The 23,855-nt window shown below is 40.7% G+C and overlaps 1 protein-coding gene across 2 annotated transcripts in view; it reads right to left on the bottom strand.

Annotated features, from left to right (window-relative positions):
* RIPOR1 (RHO family interacting cell polarization regulator 1) overlaps positions 1–23,855 on the bottom strand; it is a 280,592-nt gene that overhangs the window by 183,853 nt on the left and 72,884 nt on the right. For both annotated transcript variants that reach the window (XM_075188806.1, XM_075188805.1), the window contains exon 2: positions 17,198–17,318. In XM_075188806.1, the coding sequence (XP_075044907.1) occupies positions 17,198–17,292 (95 nt within the window). In that variant the 5' untranslated portion in view covers positions 17,293–17,318. The remainder of the gene's footprint in view (positions 1–17,197; positions 17,319–23,855) is intronic.

Raw genomic sequence — 23,855 nt, 5'->3', positions numbered from 1 at the left:
AAAGTAACAGGAAAAAAAAAGTTGCTGTGAAAAAAAACCTCTATGTTCCCTGAAAAGAAGCATATAAAAAAAGCTATTGAGAGGAGGAATTACCGACTTACATGGCTGAAAAGGATCCATATTGGACAGCTCCATTTTGGTGTGCGTTTGTCAAATTCCATCCTTATCCTATTCAGAAGAGGCTGTGGCTCATTTTACTTTACCACAGTGCTCATTAAATACATAAAATATAAGTAAAATAAGGACAAAGGATAAAGAAGTTTAACAACTATTAAGAAATTAACTGAATGAAGATAAAAGACAGATACCCAAAGATGTTTCAGCTTTTCTAGAACTTAATTTCCTTTAAATTAAAGCAGAAAAACAAAATTTAAAATATATACACATGTGACAGGATGGACCGCCTATGCCACCCTGTCTGTTGTTGCTGGGAACCGGCTGGGCTTACTTTGCCAACGTTCCCTTTTGTTATCCCAAATGCGCCCTCTCACCGCAGTAGCAGGGGCTTACAGATGCTGCCACCACTGGATTCCTTAACCGGCATCCAGTAGCGGGTTCCTTCTGGGTAACGGTCACTGTTTGGTTACCCCCTTGCTGATACACCTGGGCTGGTACTCCTGACCGCTTACTATGGATCAGGTTTGCTGTGGATGGATCCTTCCCTGGCCTATCACACTGGCCAGAGCTGCTGGGTAGTGAGCAGAGCGGTGGTGCTGGGAAGCTGGGTCCAAACCTCAGACAGCCAGAAACGGATTTGATTTTGAGTCTAATCTGTAGGTCACAGAACGTTCAGCATGGAAGACGTTTTCAAACAGGTCTTTGAAGCAAGTGATGTTTATTTGCAGTCACACTGATTGAAGGTACCAGTGATCAGGTCAGATGGAGCAAGAATGATGATACCTTTCAGTGTACAAGGTCTCTCTTTTTATACAGATTGGACACAGACCACAGGGGGCTGGCTTATCCTATGAGGCCGAGTTATATTTATTATGAGGATACAATATATGTGTTTCCCAAACATGGATTTACATCCAATGCAAAGCTAACAATATTTACACTACTCTGCTATGTGCTAAAACTTGGTGCTTGCATTATCTGAAATGCAGCCACGCCAGACAGCGCTCTCCTGCTGGGTATACAGGCTAAACAGGTGTTTGTCATTTCACATAAAGACTTACTTAGCATTTCCTGCTATCAGCAAACACACTTACTTTAGCAAAGTTACAAATCCAAACAATGAGACTTCCATAGAAAACATATCCCAATCATCATCACCACTATTTATATAGCGCCACTGATTCCGCAGCGCTGTACAGAGAACTCATTCACATCAGTCCCTGCTCCATTGGAGCTCATTGTCTAAATTCCCTAACATACACACACACACACACTTTTTGGAGTGTGGGAGGAAACCAGAGCACCCGGAGGAAACCCACGCAAAACACGGGGAGAACATACAAATTCCACACAGATAAGGACATGGGGCCTGATTCATTAAGGATCTTAACGTGAGAAACTTCTTTTCCTTTCCCTACTCCATGGCAGCCCTTACAGTGGGTTAATCCCTGATCAGCTAGTGTAGACAGGAAGAATTTTGTCTCACCTAGCCCCTATATAAGGCAGCTCCTCCTCAGTGTCTTTTCTTCCTGTCTCAGCAGTGTTAGAACAGGATAGTGTAGTGAGTGTTTGTTATTTTTGTTTGTTATGTTATTCGAGAGGGCTTACCTGAGGTTATGTCTTTTTCCTCTGGGCTGGCTGCAAGGCAGTTTCAGCTAGGCACGAGTGTTCTCTTTGATTTAATCTTATAAGACTCCTGGGGTTGTGCACAGGAAGCGTGCGCGTGCACACAGAGGACAATACACGCACGCACACGGAGGACAATACACGCACGCACACGCGCTATACGTTGCCAGCAGCATTGATTCTCTGGCAGAATCACCTATGGAAGGAATCAGGTGATAAGTATGCGAAGACTCACTATGATGAGGTCGCGAGCAGGCCCCATATTAAGCAGCTGCAGCCCATTACTAATAGGTTCAGTCTTTGCTTGGTGTTGGAAGTTGCAGGAGTTGGCAGCTATTGTAAATTGCACTATGGACTAGGAACTCACCCAAAAAAAGCTGAAGGACACCCCAAGGGGTCTTTTTTATTTCTAAGGATACGTTACTTAGTTTCTTTTCACAGCACCTCTGTGGAGCTTGTGCAGGGGAAAAGGAAATGTGAAGCGAACAATCGTGTGTGTGCAGCCTGTGATGGCAGATTGCCGAAGGATTGTACTGACCCATTATGTGTATCATGCACCCCGGAAACTGTAGAGGAGCCTGCCCCCCCCTCCCCTGAACAATTCAGGCAGTTCTTTTCATGGATGGCTAAAGTGATGCAGGAGTTTCAGGCCCTAGGAGAGAGCTCTACAAGGGCCAGGGTCCCTACAATAGAAGATATGGAAGAAATAAGGCCAGGGCCGTCCTCCGAAACATTCAGCTCAACTCAGGAATGGGATTCGGACTCAGATAGTAAAGTTGAGCTGAAGGAGGAACCCAGAATGTTTAATTTGGATACTGTAAATATGATACTGAAGCATATTAACAAATCATTAGGTATTGAAGAGCCAGCAGTGCCAATCAAACCGCAGGATGCATTGTTTGCAGAGCACCGAGTGAAGTCTAGAGTGTTCCTTACGCATAAAGTAGTTAAAGATTTGATTACTAAAGAATGTCAGGCTCTAGACAAAATCGCATTTGTACCCTTTTCAGAATGAAGATATGCTGAAATGGTGTTCAGTGCCTAAAGTGGATTCAGCTATAGCTGGCCTATCCTCAAGGACCACTCTCCCATGGGATGATGGTGGTCCATTGAAAGATGCTATGGATAGGAAAATGGAGACTTCCTTCAGGAAATTACATATCTTCTCAGGCATAACCCTAAAATCTGGGGTAGCCATGGCTTTGGTAGCTAGAGCCCTGAGACTATGGGCCAATACTCTATTATACAGATATCGAAGATAAGATAAATAGAGTGTATCTTCTCAAATCCCTAAAGATTATGCAAAAAAAGTATTGATTTCTTGTGTGAAGCTGCGTTGTATACGATTGTGTTTTCTTCCAGGAGCATGACTTCGGCAGTAGTAGCGAGAAGGGCGCTTTGGCTACGTCCATGGGCGGCAAATCACCAATCTAAAAGCCGTCTGACAACGCTTCCATATGAAGGCAGTTTCCTGTTTGGGCGAAAAACTGGACAACCTTATGCAAAGGTTAGCAAGTGGCAAAGCCAATCGGTTACCACAGGAGAGAAAGGGGAGACGTTTCTTTTCTTATTCTCCAAAACAGCAATTTAAGGAAGCCCGTACCTACAGGCCGGGGAGACAATATTCTAGACAACAGGATAGTATGGCAAGACAGTCCTTTCAGCCCTTCAGACCAAGGGGGAAGCAAGGACAGCAAAGACCCCAATGACTATCTACGAATCCAGTCCACACTAACTCCAGTGGGTGGCAGGATATGACGCTTTGCAAAAGTTTGGATTCAGACCACACAAGACAAATGGGTCCAGGAGATAGTCACCAAGGGATATGCTATAGAATTCCATACATACCCTGTAGACAACTAATTCATTCAGTCAAGAAGTCCCTCATCTTCCCTAGAACGGCAGGCATTGGAGGAAAGTCTCAGAGGCCTGGTGAGAACAAGAGCTATTGTATCAGTACCGTCAGCACAAGAAAGAAAAGGGTTCTACTCCAGACTGTTCCTTGTCCAGAAACCATAAGGTGCCTTCAGGACAGTGCTAGATTTAAGGGCTCTCAACTGCTATGTGCGAGCAAAACATTTCAGGATGGAATCTGTCAACACAATTCTCAAAGCACTAGAAACAGGACATTTTCTAACGGCAATAGACTTAAAAGATGCATATTTCCAAATTCCGGTCACATTCCATCACCAACAGTTCCTAAGGTTCTGCATTCTAGGGTGTCACTTCCAGTTCACTTGTCTAACGTTTGGCCTTTCCACGTCTCCAAGAACATTCACCAAGGTCTTTGTAGTGCTAATGGCGGCGCTCAGGGACAGAGGAGTGACCTTGTGGCCATATCTGGACGATATTCTAGTTTCGGCAAAATCAGAATTAACAGCCTAGGAAACTACATCTCAAGTGATCCAGTTTCTGCAACAACACGGTTGGTTAGTCAATATAGAAAAGGCCAGTTGATGCCATCACAACAGCTTGTATTTAAAGGAGTGCAAATAAATACACAGACGGACAAAGTCTGCCTCTCTCAAGAAAGGGCTGGCAAGATCCAGAGATAACAAGGGGTTACCCTTTCGGTACCAGACTGGTATATCCTTACCACAGACGCCAGTGCACTAGGTTGGGGTGCTCACATGCAAGGTATGGTCACGCAGGGTGCTTGGCGAGAAGAAGAGAGAATTCTTTAGGGGAACGTCTTGGAGATGAGAGCAGTCTGGGGAGCAGTTCAGTACTTCCAGCCCTATCTATGAGACAAGCATCTACGAGTCTTCTCTGACAACAGGACTGTGGTTGCCTACATAAACAAGCAAGGTGGTACCAAGAGCTGTACAATGTTGGCAGAAATAGCCACTGTAATGGATTGGGCAGAGGCGAATCTGAGATCTCTCTCAGCCCTTCACGTAGCAGGCAAAGACAACATAGTGGCGAATTACTTGAGCAGACACCAAGTTCACCCAGGGGAGTGGGAGCTGCACGAAGAAGTCTTTCAGCTGGTGCAATGCAGATTTGGAACACCAGAAATAGACTTTATGGCCACAGGAAGCAATGCCAAGGTACCCCTCTTCAACTCCCATCACAGAGACATCAGAGCCCTAGGGATAGATGCCCTATCAATACAGTGGAACTTAAAACTGGGGTACGTGTTTCCACCCTTTCTACTCAGAAAAAAAAGGAAAGAGAAAGCGGAGGTGATAGCGATCCTCCCGGTGTGGCCGAGGCGTCCCTGATTCGCTGTAGCACAGAGAATGTTGCTGGAACATCCATGGCCGTTACCAGTCAGGCCAGATCTCATATATCAGGGTCCAGTTTTACATCCAAATCCAAACTCCCTGAGTTTGATGGCATGGAGACTGAGAGGCAATTAGTAAAATCCAAAGCGGTTTCGGATGAAGTAATAGACATTCTAATTCACGCCAGGAAGAAAATCTCCTCTATGATTTATTACAGAATCTGGAAAAAATGTATTTGTTGGACAGGAGACACGGCGAAGGATCCCAGAATTTCTCAGAAGATGGTTTTGTTCTTGATATCAAACTGGCGTCTCAGAGTCTTATCTTCCAGTTTTTTCAAGCACTATAGAGGTTACGCCCAAGACGGAAACCATTCTTAGCCCCTTGGGACCTTAATATTGTTTTGGATGCCTTAACAGCCGATCTGTTTGAACCACTACAAGACATATCTCTTAGATGCCTCACTCTAAAGGTACTCTTTTTGGTGGCTATCACTTCGGCTCGTCGAATAGGGGACATACATGCTTTATGGTGTGAAGAACCCTTTCTTAATATCTATGAAGATAGAGTGGTTCTGAAGACGAATCCGGATTATTTACCTAAGGTGGTATTCTCATTCCACATCAATCAGGAGTTGATTCTACCATCTCTCTGTCCTCATCCCGCTAATAGTGACGAAACATGTCTCCACACTCTAGACCTAGTGAGGGCTATATCTACGTACAGCATCAGAACAAAAAATCTGAGGAAGACAAAGCAACTATTTGTGCTTCCAGATGGTTCTCGCAAAGAACAGGCCCCATCCAAACCCACATTGGCAAAGTGGATCAGAGAAGTGATTGCACAGGCCTACAGGGGGAAAGGGCAGGAGGTACCTAGAATACTGAAAGCACATTCAACTAGGGCGGTAGCAACCTCCTGGGCACATAGAACACATGCATCTGCAACTTTTTCTAGCCATTATCTTCTGGACGTTTGTCTTTAAAGAAACACAGTTTGGGAGAAAGATTCTCCAACAAGCACTGTGAATAAATTTTCTGTTTGACTTAATTAAGGTGTTGGTTTTATTGCCCTCCCAATTATTGTACTGCTTTGGTATATCCCATTGTAAGGGCTGCCATGGAATAGGGAAAGGAAAATTGAGAATTATAGTCACCATTAATTTCCTTTCCTTAAAATACTCCATGGCAGCCCTATATTTCCCCACCCTTGTTCTGTAGTTATGTATAGGATGGCTTGGGAAGTTACGAAAGACACTGAGGAAGAGGAGGAGCTGCCTTATATAGGGGCCAGGTGGGACAAAATTCTTCCTGTCTACACTAGCTGATCAGGGATTAACCCATTGTAAGGGCTGCCATGGAGTATTTCAGGGAAAGGAAATTAACGATGAGTATAACTCTCAATTATTTCAGTCTCCTGGACAAAACCATGTTACAATGCAAGGGGTGCAAATTAGTATTCTGTTTTGCACATAAGTTAAATACTGACTGCTTTTTCATGTAGCACACAAACATCAACTTTAAATGTCAGTGTACAAATAAGCTATCAAGTATTTGTGTGCTACATGAAAAAACAGTCAGTATTTAATTTACCGTATATACTCGAGTATAAGTCGACCCGAATATAAGCCGAGGCACCTAATTTTACCTCAAAAAACTGGGAAAACGTATTGACTCGAGTATAAGCCTAGGGTGGGAAATGCAGCAGCTACTGGTAAATTTCAAAAATAAAAATAGAATTAACAGTTCCATTTTGATGACTTTTTATAGATGTTTTCATACTGTGTAACTTTACCTAGATTGCACCACATTAGGCTAATGGCTACCTGGTACACCATTATTATGCCAATTTGCTAATCAATGAGCTGTAGCCTATGTTCCAGGTTTGGGCAACCTTCAGCTCTCCAGTTCTTCTGGACCATAAGCAGCTGCCACAGGCTGAAACTTGTACAACAGGTGCTACAAGTTCTCTACACCTGATAAATGCCTCCATGACAGCTTACAGAATTCTGCCCTTAATAGTGTCTGGACATCATACATAAAGAGGGGACGTTATTATGAGAACACAGAAATTGTTCTGTAATTCCTTTATAAAGTGTCTTCCTAAGTTTAGTTATACTGAGAGAGAACCATCTCTAGAGTAAATGGTAATGTAAATCCATACATTGCAGTCCCTTATCTGTATTCAATTGCAAAAAGTATGAATCCAAATAAAAGTGTGAGTGAATAAAGTTTGTTAACCCCCCCCCTCCCCCCGTATAAGTAAGCGCTCCGTGCTTGGGGAGTAAAGGATGATGTGTCCCAGGCACTGCACTCACCTTTTGGGTCTATCTGGAAGCCGCAGTTGCAGTGAAAGGTGGACATTTTCCTGGCAGCACCCGGAGCCCAAGACGCAGACGATCAGGAACAGCAGTCTGCAACGGGACCCGGGAGAACTTCTGCGCATGCGCAGTCTAATGCCGGGCAGCGTCTGAGCGAGTGCTCAGCTTTTCCTGCACCACCCACCTTGCCCGCTCTGCTGCAGCCTGCCTTGCACGGCACCTTCTCTCTCCACTAGGGATGCCGCTCAGCTACCTCACCCCAAGCATCACTCGAGTATAAGCCGAGGGGGGCTTTTTCAGCACAAAAAATGTGCTGAAAAACTCGGCTTATACTCGAGTATATACGGTATGTGCAAAGCAGAATACTAATTTGCACCCCTTGCATTGTAACATTGTTTTGTCCAGGAGACTGAAATAAGACGTTTCTCAAGTTAAGATCCTTAATGAATCAGGCCCATGGTCGGTAATTAAACTCATGACCCCAGTACTGTGAGGCAGAAGTGCTAACCACTTAGCCACCGTTCTGCCCATCCCAATGTAACACGATAAGCGCACCTCTGATTGAAATACATTTCTACAATAAATTATTATTACTACATGATCCAGTCACAACACATTTGATTGCATTTCATGATTTGTTAAAGTGTCTATCTTCTGCCTACAGTACTTCTGAAAAAAGTAAAAAGCAAGCCTCTGATTTATAAAATGAAGGAAGGGAGAATATATTGCATACTTGACAACTCTCCCGGAATCTCCCGAAATTCGGGTCAGTCTCCCGGGCAAGTCAGTCTCCCGCATCCCGCTGCAGCCACCACTAAATGACGCGATTCGGGGTGGATCGCGTCATTTTGGCCCCGCCCCCCGCGACAAAACGGCATTTTCGCCGTGTGGGGCTTGTCCAAAATGATGCGATTTGCCCTATCCCGCCCTCCAGTCACGCCCATCTCCCGGTAACAGAATAGAGAAAGTCGGTAAGCATGATATATTGTTGCAAAATTGTTCTGCAAAATCAGCATTATGGATACATTTGCAATAACTGCTGTATTCAGTGTATACTATGCAGGTTCTTGAGTGCTGCAGAACTGGCAAATATTGGCAGAGGGATACGGGATTATATTAGAACTGCAGTGATGGGTTGAGTTTACACCACTTGGGGTGAACAAAATAAACAGATGGAGTTGTATTACCATTAAATCACAGACTAGGGAGTAAACATATCAAGCTGAGAGATTTTAGCTATCATTTATCTAGTACATTCTACTAAAGAATAGCTAGAATCTGATTGGTTGCTGTAGGCAACATCTCCACTTTTCAAACCCGCCAGAAAACTCTCAGCTTGATACATTTACCCCTAGGTTTTCAATATTGTTGTGCAAGTGCTTTATAGTGAATTTAGAAAAAATTAATTATTGTTCTTAAACAATTGAAGTTGAGTAGTTTGAAGTTGGTAGGTATTTACCCAAAGGGCAAGTGTGTCTCCGGGGTCAGCAAATTTTCCTAGATAACTCCTCATGAAAAAAGACTGCAAAAAAAAAAGACTGAAATCTTCTGAGATCTTCCAGAGTAACTTGCAAAGAATTATCTCTGGCAACAAAACTAAATTGTACTCTAGGGCAGAGATGTTTGAAAACATTTATTTTATCAATATGCATTAAAATAAAAATTCCCTTTCATTTTCTTGGTACAAAAGGTAAAATATTAAAAAAAAAAAAATTTAAGTGAATACGCATGTGAAAATGCGATGGCATAAAATTATTTAGAAAATCCTTATTGATTTGTTATTTTTCTCAGATTACATCATAATTCAAATACATCATAGTGTTTTTGTGGACACAACTTATATTGAAAATATCTTAGTTTTATTAGTATATAACCATTGTTTGCTCAGAGATATTCCATTGTCAATATCTTAGTTATTAATTATCAGATGAATACAAATATGGAAAAAAAAATTATATTGGTATTGTCATCAAGATGACACCGAGTAAGTTTCACTACCTATTATTGATAAAGCAGCGTCAAAATACATGTTGGGTCACTCCATGCTACAGCGCAACCGTATGCAATTCACTGTTTGGTCGTGATGTTAATCTGTTATTTGTCAATAATGTGGGAGAACAAAATTATATAGTGCCAATACTTCAGAGATAACATTGTGAATATTACCTCACAATGAGGAGAAATATTTATATAATGAAATCAAGGAGACATATTATATTGCATGAAACAGAGACCTAGTGATTTCAGTTACAGACCTGGACCCGCTATATTTTGACAACCAAGAATATGAATACACAAATTATGCTTAATATTAAGGTTTAACAAATGAATTGAGAGCAAGAGCAGATAAAATGAGATTCATATCACATCAGTGTAAATATACCTGTATAATTCATACACTAAGGGGCAAATTAAATATCCCCCGTGTTTCTCTCTAGAACAATGCGGACCGCGCACTATTACCAATAATGCGCAGCTATTACTGTAGTATTACCTTTACTACAGCAATTTCAACGCTGATTTTTGCTTGCAGCTCTGTGAGCCACGAGCAAAAATCCACGTTAAAATTATCATAGGATGATAATAAAGCGTGGTGCAGAAAGAACAACATGGGGAATTGAAACTGCCCCCAACTGTGATACAAGATCCATATATGCCTTGATACAAATATAATTGAGTATATTAACTGCCAGAGCTCATATACCTGGAAATAAAATAGCAGGTACAGTGACAATTAGGGGCATATTCAATTGTCGGCAGAAACGCCGAAAATCTCGCGCACGGAAAAAACATTATTACGGTAATTTACTCGCTGGATTTCAGCTCGCAGCTCCCTGAGCCGCGAGCTGAAATCCAGCTAACTACTACCGTAATAACGGTAGAAGTTTTAACACCATGGAAACCCGCGACAATTGAATTTGCCCCTTAGTGTCATAAACTTGATGACTACCCCAAAATAATTTTTTCCCATATTTAGACTAATCTGATAAGATACTATATTGACACTGGTATATAGTATCTCTGACTGGAAACAAAATAGGCAGATACTAATAAAATAAAGATCTATGCCAATACTTTTAAAGTGCAAAGCCAGGTGTGACAAGATGGTCCTCCGAAGCCACCCTGCTGGGTTGCTGGGCCTGCCTTGCCACCGTACCAAATGCGTCCCCTCTAAATGCTACAGGGGGCCGCTCTGCTACCACCACCAGGCTCCTTCACTGGCACCTGGAATTGCTTCATCTGTGTAACTCAGGGGCTGGTTGAGCTGGGGGGCCGGTCCCATAGTGGCCTTGACCTGGGTCATCTGTAAAAAAATGTTTTTCATTTAAAATGTTCCTAAGAGGCTCCTGAGCCGAGTTGTGCCCCCCCTGGGCTAAAACTTGCCAGCCCTCCCCTGGTGTAACTATTGCTGCTAGTGCACCCCCCCTTGCTGGATACCTGGGATGGTACCCCTGACCACTTCCTTCAGATTAGGATTGGATGGTTCACCCAGCCTCTCTGAATGGCCAGAGCTGCAAGGCAAACCATTGTTATTATATGCTGGGTCCCAAACCTCAGGACAGCAGGATAACGGATTAGAATGGTCTAACCACCTTCAGAGATCTTGTGCAGTCCATGCCTTGACAATTCAGAGCTGATTTAACAGCACAAGAGGGACCAACACAATATAAGCAGGTATATTTAATGTTGTGGCTGATTGGAATATGCAAAAGGTATGCCAATACTGTTACTACAGCAGTTCAGTAGATCGCAAAAGATTTTCGGTTTTTAGAGTAGATCAGAGTCCAAAAGTCTGGTCACCACTACTCTACAGATGGTGAATGCATTTGCATCATATTTTAGACAGCTCTATAATTTACAGACAGACCCACAACCTTCTCCCCATTCTATAAACCATTTCATATCCAGTTTACACCTCCCACATATTGATCCTGATTTTGAAGTATCTTTAAAATAGAAATTGGGTAGAAGATAAGGCGAAAGTAGCTATTAAATCCCTAGCAACTGAAAAAACTTGTTGGATTTTGCCTTTTTAAAAACTTTAGAGTGAGATCTTATTCTGATTCACACACTAAAGTTTATAATGTAGCCTCTGACTGTGTTTTTTCCCCCAAATTAAATGTTTAAAGCGCAAATAATTACCATTTCTAATCTTGGCAAAGACCCATCTAAGAGACAAAATTATTGCCCAATAGTTCTTCTGAACACAGATTTAAAAAAACTGAACTCACCAGGGTTTCCCTCTCTGACCTTTGATTTTTGTTTTCGCTATTGAACAGCTGGCCGGGAGGATAAAAGTCACCAAAGCTATAAAAAGGCCATCAAGTCAAAATTCTGTGCATTTGCATTGGACATATCGCTTTTTGTCAGAAATACAGAATCATCATTTCCTGGCCTCTATGGAGCACTATTGGAGTATATTGCAGCATCTATTACTCAGTACTACAAAGTCTGAAACATTACCTATTAATCTCCCTCCGACTACGCTCACAAACATCAAAGAGCAATTTAGTTACACTTGGAAGTATACATATACCCACACTATTTAAGACAATTTAATGCAATTATATCCTTTCATTAAATACGTTTAAGCAACTCTTGGATCACTTCTGAAATCACCAAGCTAGACAACGCCGCTGCAAAATTATTAGGGATGTGCACCGGCTACTTTTGGTGTCTCGTGTTTTGTGTTTTGGATTTCCTTGAGGTTTTGGGTTTGGATTTGTTTCGCAAAACACCGGACGAAAGGTTTTGGTTCGGATTTAAAGGTTTTGGATTCGGATTTATTTTGAAAAAAACATAAAAAAAGTGTTAAAATCAAGTTTTTTGGTTTATTTTCACTCCTACGCTATTATTAACCTCAATAACATTCAATAACAATCATTTCCACTAATTTCCAGTCTATTATGAACACCTCACACCTCACAATATTGTTTTTAGTCCAAAACAGGCTCTACTGAGGCAAGATGTCGTCCTCATCCTCAACCTCTGATTCCTTTCCCCCTACAGTGTGTACTTCCTCCTCCTCACACATTATCAATTCGTCCCCGCTGGACTCTACAACCACAGGTCCCTCTGTAGTATCTGGAGGGCAGTGCTGTACTTCATTGAGGAATTGATAATTAATTTTTATGAACATCATTTTTTCAATGTTCGGAGGAAGCAACCTCCTTCGCCGCTCACTGACCAGGTTCCCCGCTGCACTAAAAACTCTTTCCGAGTACACACTGGAGGGGGGACCACTCAGGTAAAATAGAGCCAGTTTGTACAGGGGCTTCCAAACTGCCTTTTTTTCCTGCCAGTAACAATATGGTATGTCTGACATGTCTATTTGGATGGTGTCAGCAAAATAATCTTCCACCATTTTTTCTATTGTGACAGCATCCAATGCAGCAACAGTAGACATGTCTGCAATGATTGGCAGGTCCTTCATTCCGGACCAGATGTTCTCAGAATCCCCGCCAGCGGGTCTTTTAGGAAAACTGAGCTTTTTCCTCGCAGCTTTATCCTCCAAATTTTTGTTTTCCATTATATGTAGCACAAGAGAGCGTACCCCTAAGCCACACACACTCGGCAAAGCCTTTAAAAATTATATACGGCACAGGAGAGTACCACTGGACTTATACTGCTGAATCAGTGAACTTTGTAATATAGCAGTACCACTGGACTTATACTGCAGAATCAGTGAACTTTGTAATATTGCAGTACCAATGGACTTATACTGCAGGATTGTTTTTGGATATTTTTTTTTAATTTCTTTTTTTTATAATTATTTTTTTATAACTCTTTTTAAATTTTTTATAACTTGGGAATAATGGGGAAATAGCAATACCCTTAGAAGGACAGAGCACAGGGCACAGCACCACTGGACTGAGCACCGCACAGCACAGTACAGCACAGCACAGCACAGCACATCATAGGATATAGCAGGGCAGAGGACCACCTAACACAACCTCCCTCTACCCTGATCAATGCCTGAGTGAAGATGGCGGCGGCCAGCGGGGAATTTATAGAATCCGAGTATCGCGAGATCCGACAACGGGATTATGACTCGGAGCCTCGCTTTCAGTTTTGCAATTGGCGGGAATACCCGGATCTGTCTTGGATCCGGCTCGGATCGGCAAGGTTCGGGTGGGCTCGGATTTCAGATATCCGAGCCCGCTCATCCCTAAAAATTATGCTGTTACATAAAATACTTTACCTATTCAGAACCATTCTATTTATAGATCCCGTTAATATCCTCAACAAATTTTATGCAGCTACATCAGAATTCAACTGGAGAAACAAAAAGCCCCGATAAGCTAGGCTTGGGGACCGGACGCTGGAGGGGTTAAATCACTGCCGCTAGGCGCCGCGTGAAAGATTAATAAAAGTGTTTTTAAAAATTAATAAACCTGTATTTTAAGATGTTCGCTGCAGCGCTGGATGGGTAGCACCCAAAGCTGCAGCATGTTAGGGGTTAAACCCTTGGCGCCTAGTGTAAAAATGTAATTTAAATGTGAAGTGTTTGTATAGGTGCTGCAGCGCTGAAAGGGTTAACTCCCGGATATCACAGATAAGTGTAAAGATTGTTAGATTTGCATTGCATGTAAATCCATGTGTGGGTAAACAAATTGCACCATGATTCTAAAAATAGCTCAGACCTCAGGGGGCTGGCTTATCCAGTGAGGCTGTGCTCAAATCTGTATAAAAAGAACTGTCTTGTATCGAAAATTGGTTCTTCTGGTTTCATCTGACCTGATCACTGGTACCTTCAACCAGTGTGACTGCAAATATACATCACTTGCTTCATTGACTTGCTTGAAAACGTCTTCCATGCTGAAATGAAAATCCTGTGACCTACAAGATTAGACCCAAAATCCAGTATCACCGCCCTGACCGCCACCCAGCAGCTCTGGCCAGTGTGATAGGCCAGGGGAGATCCATCCACAGCAACCCTGATCCATTGGAAGAGGTCTGGAGCACCAGCCCAGATATACCAGTAACGGGGTACACACACAGCTTCAGTTATCCAGAAGAAACCCGGTACTGGATGCCGGCAAAGGAGTACAGTGGTGGCAGCATTTGTAAGCCCCTCCTACTGCGGTGAGAGGGCGCATTTGGGATAACAAAAGGGAATGTTGGCAAAGTAAGCCCAGCTGGTTCCCAGCAACAACAGACAGGGTGGCATATGTGGTCCATCCTGTCACACTGCTATTATAACTTATTTTTAATTAAAAAATAAAAAAAGTCATAAAAAAGCTTTGATTAATCAATGATAAAATACCACAACAAAACAGGAGATCAGAGACAGTCTAATATTCTAGCACAGTATATTTACATAAAAACACTATAACCAGTAATTTACACAACTCTTGAAGATTTAATAAAATATCAAATTACCAAATAAGGAACTAAAGTCCCATATGATATCAATGTCAGGATTTTGGAAAGAAATAGTGGTAGATCCTCAGAGGTTCCACTGCATCCCAGACTGTGTACTTGGTTTCCTTGACACCCCCTGACTCAGGTGCTGGACATTCATTAGCAATGTGAGGACTAAACCAATGAACTGTTTTGGATTGGTTCTGGTGGGTTTATTAGGCTCTCAGAGTTATTCACTCATGGCCGGTTATAGCGATTGCTATCCTGATATTCATGTTTTGTATGATTATATTTTTCTTATGTTTTGAACCTGCAAATTCAACAATTACGCTGTCTGATGCCTGTACGAACCTCTGTATGTTTAGACACATTCTTGGATGCTGCACTGACCTCGACTTGTTATAGAATACTCTCGTCTGCCGGCTGCCCTGACTTCAGTATGTCTGTTATTCTAAACTGCGTTTTGCACTGACTTTTATTGTTAGTTATTCTTGCCTGCTGTTTTTACAAGTACTCTAGTTTGCAGTTTGCTCTGACTTCAGATAGCTATTCCTGCTTATCCCTCACACTGATATATGTTTGGCAATATCTAGGTTTTCTTGACACGTGTATGTTCTGCAGATTTCTAGTTTGCATTACCAGGGGTTTAATCTTCTATATATCCTTGCATGCTCCAGCCTATAGATAAAAACTTTTACTATTGCACAAGACCTGTGAACATATTAAGCTCTATGGGAAATAAGTGCTATAGGTGAAGACCAGACCTTCGGTTCTGCAGGTTTATTTTAAAGCTGGTGGCATATGTTAAAATAAATGGCTGAAATCCACTGAACTTGATTCAGAGTAGGAGGCTTGTCCATTTAGCAAAAATATATAAACTCTAATCTCAGATCATTGTGTATAATGCAGCTTCATAGGAATTTGAAAGAGACTCATAAAATGTAAGTGTGTCTTTTCTCCTTAGGCATAAGACTTAGAGGCAGATTCAATTCAGCGCGAGGCAACGTAATGTGCGTCTCTGATGCGATGCGACTCCATGGACTGTTCCAGAGTTTTTACTAAAATCGGTTCATGTCTCAGACATGCAATGGAAAATGAGCACAGATTTCAGTACAGTATTAGTCGGCAAGGTGCGTAGCCGGACATCAAGATGCTGTCCGCAGTGGCAACTCACAGCTAACTGAAAATGCCCCTTAGTATAAGACTTTTACAATGATGGATAAAATTTGATAAAAACTATGCAACACATAACCCTTAACAAGCAATTGTTACTGCTCATCCATACGTATACGGTCATAATAGGTAATTTCCATATAATTTGAAGTCCATCATACATCAATGGTAAACACCATTTACAAATGGAAACCACTGAAGACAGTTGCCAATCTTCCCCGCCATGCAAGCCCCAACAAAATCACCTAAACATCAGACCCCATGATGGTCAGAGAAATCGTAAAGACCTCAAGAGTTACATTGAGGAGTCTACAGGTCTCTGCAAACACGGAAAGAGTCAAATTTCAAGGCTTCCAATAGAAATTGATGACATCAGAATGTATTTCACGAAAGGGTAGCCAGGAGAAAACCCCTTCTCTAGACAAAACAAAAGGAAAAAACAAACAAACATCATAGTATAGCTCAGGTTAGCAAAGCTGGATCTGAACAATACCCAAGACTTCGGGTACAATTTCCTCTACACAAACATACCAAAGTGGTTTATACTTATATTTGAGACAAAACAAATCCAGCATATCACCATAAAAATTTAATATCAACCGTCAAGCATGGTGGCAGACAGCTTATGATTTGGGGTAGTTTTGCGGCCACAGGACCTGGATGCCTCACAAGCATTGAGTTCACCACAAACTGTTCTTTATATCAGAGAATTCTAGAGGAAATTGTAAGGCCAACTGTCAGACAACTGAAATTGGCTAAAATTGGTTTGTGCACCTGGACAATGATCCTAAGCACACCTGCAATTCTGTAAGTGAATAGCTGAAAAACAAAACATTTAAGGTTTTGATGTAACCAAGTCCAGACCTTAACCCACTGAGTTACTCAGGCAAGACCTTAAGAGGGAAGTGTATAAACAAATGACCACACACATCAATTAACTGAATCAATGTTGTACACAGGGCCAATGTTTACAATGAAATGTTAAGATTTAGTGGGTACTAGAAGATTGTCGGTTATGTATCAATATGTTAAAAAAAAGTGCACTTGTTCCTCGTGAGTGTCAATTGTATCTGTAGTACAATGAAAATACTGAATTTCTGCATGACATTCTTTATTCTGGTATATATAACATGACCAGGATGTTTCAGATTGTACTAGGTTATCATGAAGAAAGATGGCCTAAACCAAATAGTTCAATCTAATTTTCTAAGCTTGGTCAATCACCCAATTAAGGGCTAGATTCACCAGTATGTTTATTGTAAAATGTCAAATTTTTACATACAAAGACTATAAAAGATGTACACTTTGTATGTAGGATTGAATAAATTCTACTAGTAGTTGCAGTTTTAAATTTATAAAATAAACAAACCTGTTTTTTTCGTAGTTTGTGTTAACTCCGGCAAATGACTGGCTTCTAGTGACTGAAGTTGAAGTAAACCTCTGAGGCCTCATGGAGAGTGACATGGTAGAGTGAGCCCTGTGAGAAGTCCCTGAAAGAAAAAAATGCAAAATATCATGTTAAAAATTGACATTATCCATAGGCTTAACACCAACCCTTCTCATCTGCACAGGTTGCCTCCTGTATCAGTCCTAGTTTCTATTGGTCACTGAAAAATGTTGGGCAGATTAAGGATTGTTTATCGGTCTACAGAACTTATTTGCGAGTAGCAATTGCTAAATTCATGCTCATGCTTCATCTTACTTAAACAATGTTTTCCAAAGAAAGCATAGATTCAGAACTTAAAGGCAAATAATATTATAGATTCTATTCTAGGTATTATTGCTGGATGGCTAATAGAAAGTTTAGAAACTCACTCCTCAGAAAACCTTATTCTCTGCCAAAAGGCTGCTGTCATGACATGAATGAGTACCTCATCTCTTCTTAACCAGCCAGGCTCAGGCGCCTAACAGCACAGATTGACAGGCCCTCGCGTTCAGGCATATATTATAAAGTTGCTTCTATTAACGCATGTGTTGCTCTTTATTTTATACAAGTTAACCCGTGCATGATACGCATGCATTCTAGTCAAATCAAGCTACTTAAGGTGTTAAAAAGGTTCTTGTCATGCATTTGGGCCATAGCCCAGGCCTCAACCACCAACCACTCCCCACTGTCACCCCCGGCAACCACCAACCACTCCCAACTGTCACTTCTCCTTCAAGAAATACATATATAATTTTTTTTTAAATCTTTATAAACATTTTTAACAATTAACAAATTAAATGAACAAATTAAAAACATCTTAGTATACCAAATTTCAGCCCTTTCTGAATTTTTTTCCCCACACACACTAAGAATTTAGTAGGTCAGTGTATAACTCCGCCCAGCAGGTGGCGCTGCAGCTTGGTTTTATTTTTTCCACACACACACACAGACAGACTAACACACGCCACTAGACATTTATATTATAGATCAGTACTCCTGCAGGGTGTGAGAGGATAGGGTCACACATATGTATGCCACCATTAAAAAAAAAAAAAAAAAAAAAAAAGTCTTTTTAATTACGTACTAATCAAAAACATTTTACTTACACCGCATGTCGTGGTTATTGGGCCCAATGGCAATGGTTGGCAAAGGGCACCGCGTTATTGTGTTTTTCTTACATAATACCTTACAACATTTACCAGATGAAAAATACATTTTTGCACAACAAAATTTTTATTAACTTTTTGTGTAGCAATTAAGAAATTTTTATTTAAAAACCATTAAAACAGAATATATAAAAGCTTACATCCTGAGCAATAACCCTACAATAAAATAATAAAGTTTAACAGAAACTTCAACCATCCATAATACTCAAGGAGGGGAGATTGAAATGCTATGTGCCACAGGACATCACCCGTTTGTCTGGCTGCGCACATTATGGTAAAGAATCTCTGCTCCTTTCTTGTTGCACTTCTATGGGGTAAGAGGAAAAATGAGTGGAGCTTCCAGCCTAAACATCAGCGCAATGTGTCTCCATGGACTGTTCCGGAGACGCATGCCACTGAATTGAATCTCGCCAAAAAAAGAGTATTAGAACTACAGTACAGCAATTAACCTTACACCCAAGCCACTGTTTGCATTTCTTGTGACAGCTGCAGGATTCTGTAATTTCCATTTCCGAAATTTATGAAATTGCTGTCGGGTGGGAGGGAAAAAAACAAAAAAGTGTAAGGCCATTTGTGCAGCCAGTCACCTAAAAGACCCCATTGTTTACAGAGTGTTGAGTACTTTTGTAAAGGACTGGATGAATATTATAGATTCATAGCATAATACTGTAGAAGTAAAATAAAAAAAAATAAAAAAGTTGACATGTAAGGTACTGCTATAGGCTAATTAGAATGCGAGGCGGAGATTGTTGTCCTAGACAAAACACACAGGCTTCCAATATACAAAGTATATGTAGAGAAGTAAAATTAACTTTATCTAAGCAGATTATTGGACTTACAGCTGCCACATGTACTGTACAATCGAAAACAGATAGCAGTTTTATCATCTGTTCTGATGCCTGAGTATTACACAATTACTCTGCCACAGTTAACTAGCAGCATTTGCATCAAATAATATTTCTTTGTTTTTCTAAAGCAATAACCAATTTTTGTAAAGTTTATTTGGTTATATTATTTATTCAAAATATTTGTTTCACTATTAATTCCTTAATGTAATGATAAATTGGGTTATAAAGCTTCTTCACCAAGAAATGTACCCATATACGGTTATCACGTTTCCATTCTAACATGAAGCCACCAAAACACAACAATCTTCCAAAGCAAACACATATTTAACGCATGGCCCTTGTTTAGATCTAAAGACAGGCACTAGCCTTAGGGCATTCTTAAACTCAGATAACATGTGAAAAACAGCAATGCAATGTTGTAAAAATGAAAAATTACAGGTAAATTCCATATTGTTCAAGTTACAAGAAAATGTATATTGGGCATAGAAAGAAAGAAAAAACAACACAAATGCACAGGAATAAGAGAAGGCTATTATACCAATAACTAATTGTAACAGGATGCACCGCCTATGCCACCCTATCTGTTGTTGCTGGGAACTAACTGTGCTTACTTTGCCACCGTTCCCTTTCTTTATTTTTAAGCCCTCGCTGTAGTAGGAGGGGCTTACAATGCTGTCACCACTGGACTCCTTAACGGCATGCAGAACCGCGTTCCTTCTGAGTCACTGTAGCTGCTAGTATATCCCTTTGCTGGTGCACCCGGGCTGGTACCTCTGACCTCTTCCTATAGATCAGGGTTGCTGTGGATGAATCCCCACTAACCTATCAGACTGGCCAGAGCTGCAGGTAGCGGGCAGAGCGGTGGTACAGGAAAGCTGGGTCCAAACCTCAGAATAGCCGGAAACGCACTAGATTTGGATCTAATATGTAGGTCACAGGAATTTACAGCAGGGTAAGTAGTTGTCAAAGCAGGATCTTGAAGCAAGTGATGTTTATTAGCTCCATTGTCCTGATAAGTACAGTTCACACTGGTTGAAGTTACCAGTTATGGAACAATAATGATAAATTTCAGTACAAGCCAGTGCTGTTTTATACAGATTTGGACATAGCCTAGCAGGGGGTAAGCCAGCCCCCTGAACCTTTGCTGGCCCCAAGAAGTCAGAGTTATTTTAAGTATCAGGATGTAATATGTTTCCCACATATAATTAACATGAGGGACTTTCTTTAGAAAAGTTATACAAATCCAATCATGACATCCTGTCTCAGGAGTTAGAAATCAATACCTCAGAAATGAAGGCATTTCCTATACAGAAATATAACCCACTATAATAAAATAAGTACATTTCTAATAGACAGTGTCAAGAATCCGTGCATTTGCAACGGTATAAATTGGCACACTGTGCTAGTAATTTAAATATATTATTACAATAAGTTATTTATAAGTGATCCAGCCACACTAATGAGAAGCGTATGTCTAGCATTGTAAATGAGGTATGCAAATCAATGGATGTGTGTTCCAAAACGGTGTCCATTTACAGTGGCATTCTGTAACTTGGAATGAGAGGTTTCATACAACTAGACTTTCATAAAATACAAGAAATAATAGGAACAGCATACAAATATCAATTTTACTATATTGGGCACACAAAATTCAGTTAGCTATAGATATAATGGACTAAACAAACCCCATACCACACATATATTCCAGTTTTTTTATTCAAAAATATGGGAGTCCTAACTTACCCATAACAGATAATGTATCATTCAACAGTTCTGTCTCTTACCATAACTGTATCCATTAGACTAGACTCAAACCAAAGAACGATGTTAACTGAGACATAGACAGTCTTAATCCAATTTACACAGCAGATAAGAACTATCACTTAGTTCTTCCTACAATTTCACAGACTTTTCATTCACATTCCTACATTCCTGTTTTGTACTAGTTATAATCAGTAACTGGTACAAAACAGATGCCTGGTGGGCGTTTCTACACATGTACAACTCACTGTTCCTGACAGCACAACGCAAAGTTTACATCCCCATTAGTCCAACAGTTGTTTCATGAATATTGCAACAATTAAGTATCACTATAGTACAACACATTTGCAAGGTGATTCTGTTTAGTAAATTAAAGGACAGCTAAAAACCAACATTGAACTTTCCAGTTATGAACTATAGAGGTAAAATACTTTAGTTATTCAATTATGCAATCATATGAGTTACTGTGACAACACTGACTGCCACGTAATGGTTCAAACAATACATAGGGGTATTTCTGAACAGCAACTCTGCTAAGCGGTTACTTAATATCTGTTTGCTTATAGAAGCAACACTCGCCTAATATGGTAACCTTCTGCAGAGCATGGTAGATATATTTAGTTGAGAATAAATATTCTCGTTATTTTATGTACATTATTCAGTTCAAAACACATACATAGCATTGCGCAAATATTAAAGTCAAATAGTGGCTTTACTTCCCCTTTGAGGATTCAATAGCAGTAGTAATAAAATGATTCGACAGGGCCAGATGTCACCATTAACCTCAGGAAGTGAAAAGTGTAGAACTTAGGCTGGGTACACACTGCACAACTCCCAATCAGCATGCCAATTCATGTGTACACACTAAACACGCTTTACGCGATTTACCTTGAAGTGCAATAAATTTACTAAATCTGCAAACAACTTAATCTAAAAATATATCCTAAATGGTAAAAATTAAGTGAATACCCAAACATGACATTCCAAAGCCATGGGCAATAATATGAATTTGGTCCCAACCTCTGCTGCTAGAACAGCCTCCACACTTCTGGGAAGGCATTTCAATAGATTTTGAAACATGGCTGCTGGTATTCACATTCATTCAGCCACAAGAACATCAGAGAGATTGGGCAAAAAAGCCTGGCTTGCAGTGTTCCTAGTCATTTCAAAGATGTTCAATGGAGTTGAGGTCAGCGTTCTGTGCAGGTCAGTCAAATACTCCCACAGCAAACTTAGGAGACCATTTTTATGTGTCTTGCTTTGTGCACAGGCACATTGTCCTATGGAAACAACAGGGCCTTCCCTAAACTGTGGCCACAAAGTTGGAAGCACACAATTCTCAAGAATGTCATTGTAAATATAGAAACATTGAGAAAGATTACTTGGCCCATTTATGTCTGCCCTTTGGTAACCTCGAACCCTAATTGATCTTTACTTCATTGTAAGGATATCCTTATGTCTATCCCAAGCATGTTTAAACTTGTTCAAGGGGTCCTTACAACGACCATTACAGACTAGTTGGAGGTACTAGTGATCATTCAGAAGTACAAATGGTATAATACATTTATGACAGGATGAACCTCCAATGCCACCCTGTCCGTGCTGCAGAGGATTGGCTGAGCTTGCCTTGCCACCATCCCCTTTCTTTATCTCAAATTGCACCCCTCTAAACACAGTAGGAGGGGCTTGCTGCTGCCACCACTAGGCCTCTTCTCCGGCACCTAGAACCGGTTCCTTCAGGGTAAGTTTCGCTGCTAGTGTACCCCCTTTGCTGGGTACCTGATCTGGTATGTACCCCTGACCTCTTCCTTTAGATCAGGGTTGCTGTGGATGGTTCCCCCTGGCCTATTACACTGGCCAGAGCTGTAAGATAGCGAGCAGAGTATTGGTACTGGAATGCTGAGTTCCAACCTCATAAAAGCCAGATACCGAACTAGATTTGGGTCTAATACGTAGGTCACAGAAATTGCAGGTAAGTAGGTGTCAAAGCAGGATCTTGAAGCAGTGATATTTATTAGTTCAAGTGACCTAATAAGGAGAGTTACACTAGTTTGTGGTACTAGTGATCTTCAGGAGGTACAGATGGTATACTACTACTATATTACATGGTCAAACAGTGTACTTTTTATACCAATTTACACATCCTGGCAGGAGGTAATCAAGCCTCCTACCCCTCTAACCAATCCGGCTGCTTCATGCAGCCTGCACATAAATCAGCCTGGAGGGGTTTAACACCTTTTACATTGTTGCTTTGCCCTTCTACTCCATGGTAGGTTTCTGTCCTCCCTGAGCTTGACTGTGGTTTTATATTGAATATTTACCATCACGACATAACATTTCTCGAATCTTGCTTTTTAAGCAATTTAACTTTCACAATTCACATTAATCAGTGATCACTTGCATCCTGAGTCTTACAAACATAGGAAGTGTACCAGCAAGTCTAATTACCCCCTCCTGTGTTTTCAGGCTCAACAGACGTGTTGGTCAATCAGCAATGAAAAGGTCTAATTATTATGAGCTTACCTGTCTCCAGACATTTTCAAAATTACATCCCCTCCACACATACACCTACTTTGGGTTTTGTAATTTTTTTTAGAGGAAATCCCAACATTACATACTGTCTCAGAAATAAAAAAAATTCCATACAAAATACACCAAAATAAAAAGATAAGTACATTTGCAAGTATATAAATTGGCACCTGCGCCACTAATTGAAATAAATTTCTACAATAAATTATTTCATCGTAATCCAGCCACAACATTACATGGTCAAACAGAGTTCTTTATACACTGTTTCTGACAAACATGTTAGCAGGGGGTAAAACT

This window comes from Mixophyes fleayi, chromosome 10 (genome assembly GCF_038048845.1).
Source record: "Mixophyes fleayi isolate aMixFle1 chromosome 10, aMixFle1.hap1, whole genome shotgun sequence".
NCBI classification, from domain to species: domain Eukaryota; kingdom Metazoa; phylum Chordata; class Amphibia; order Anura; family Limnodynastidae; genus Mixophyes; species Mixophyes fleayi.
This window is presented reverse-complemented; position numbering and strand designations above follow the sequence as displayed.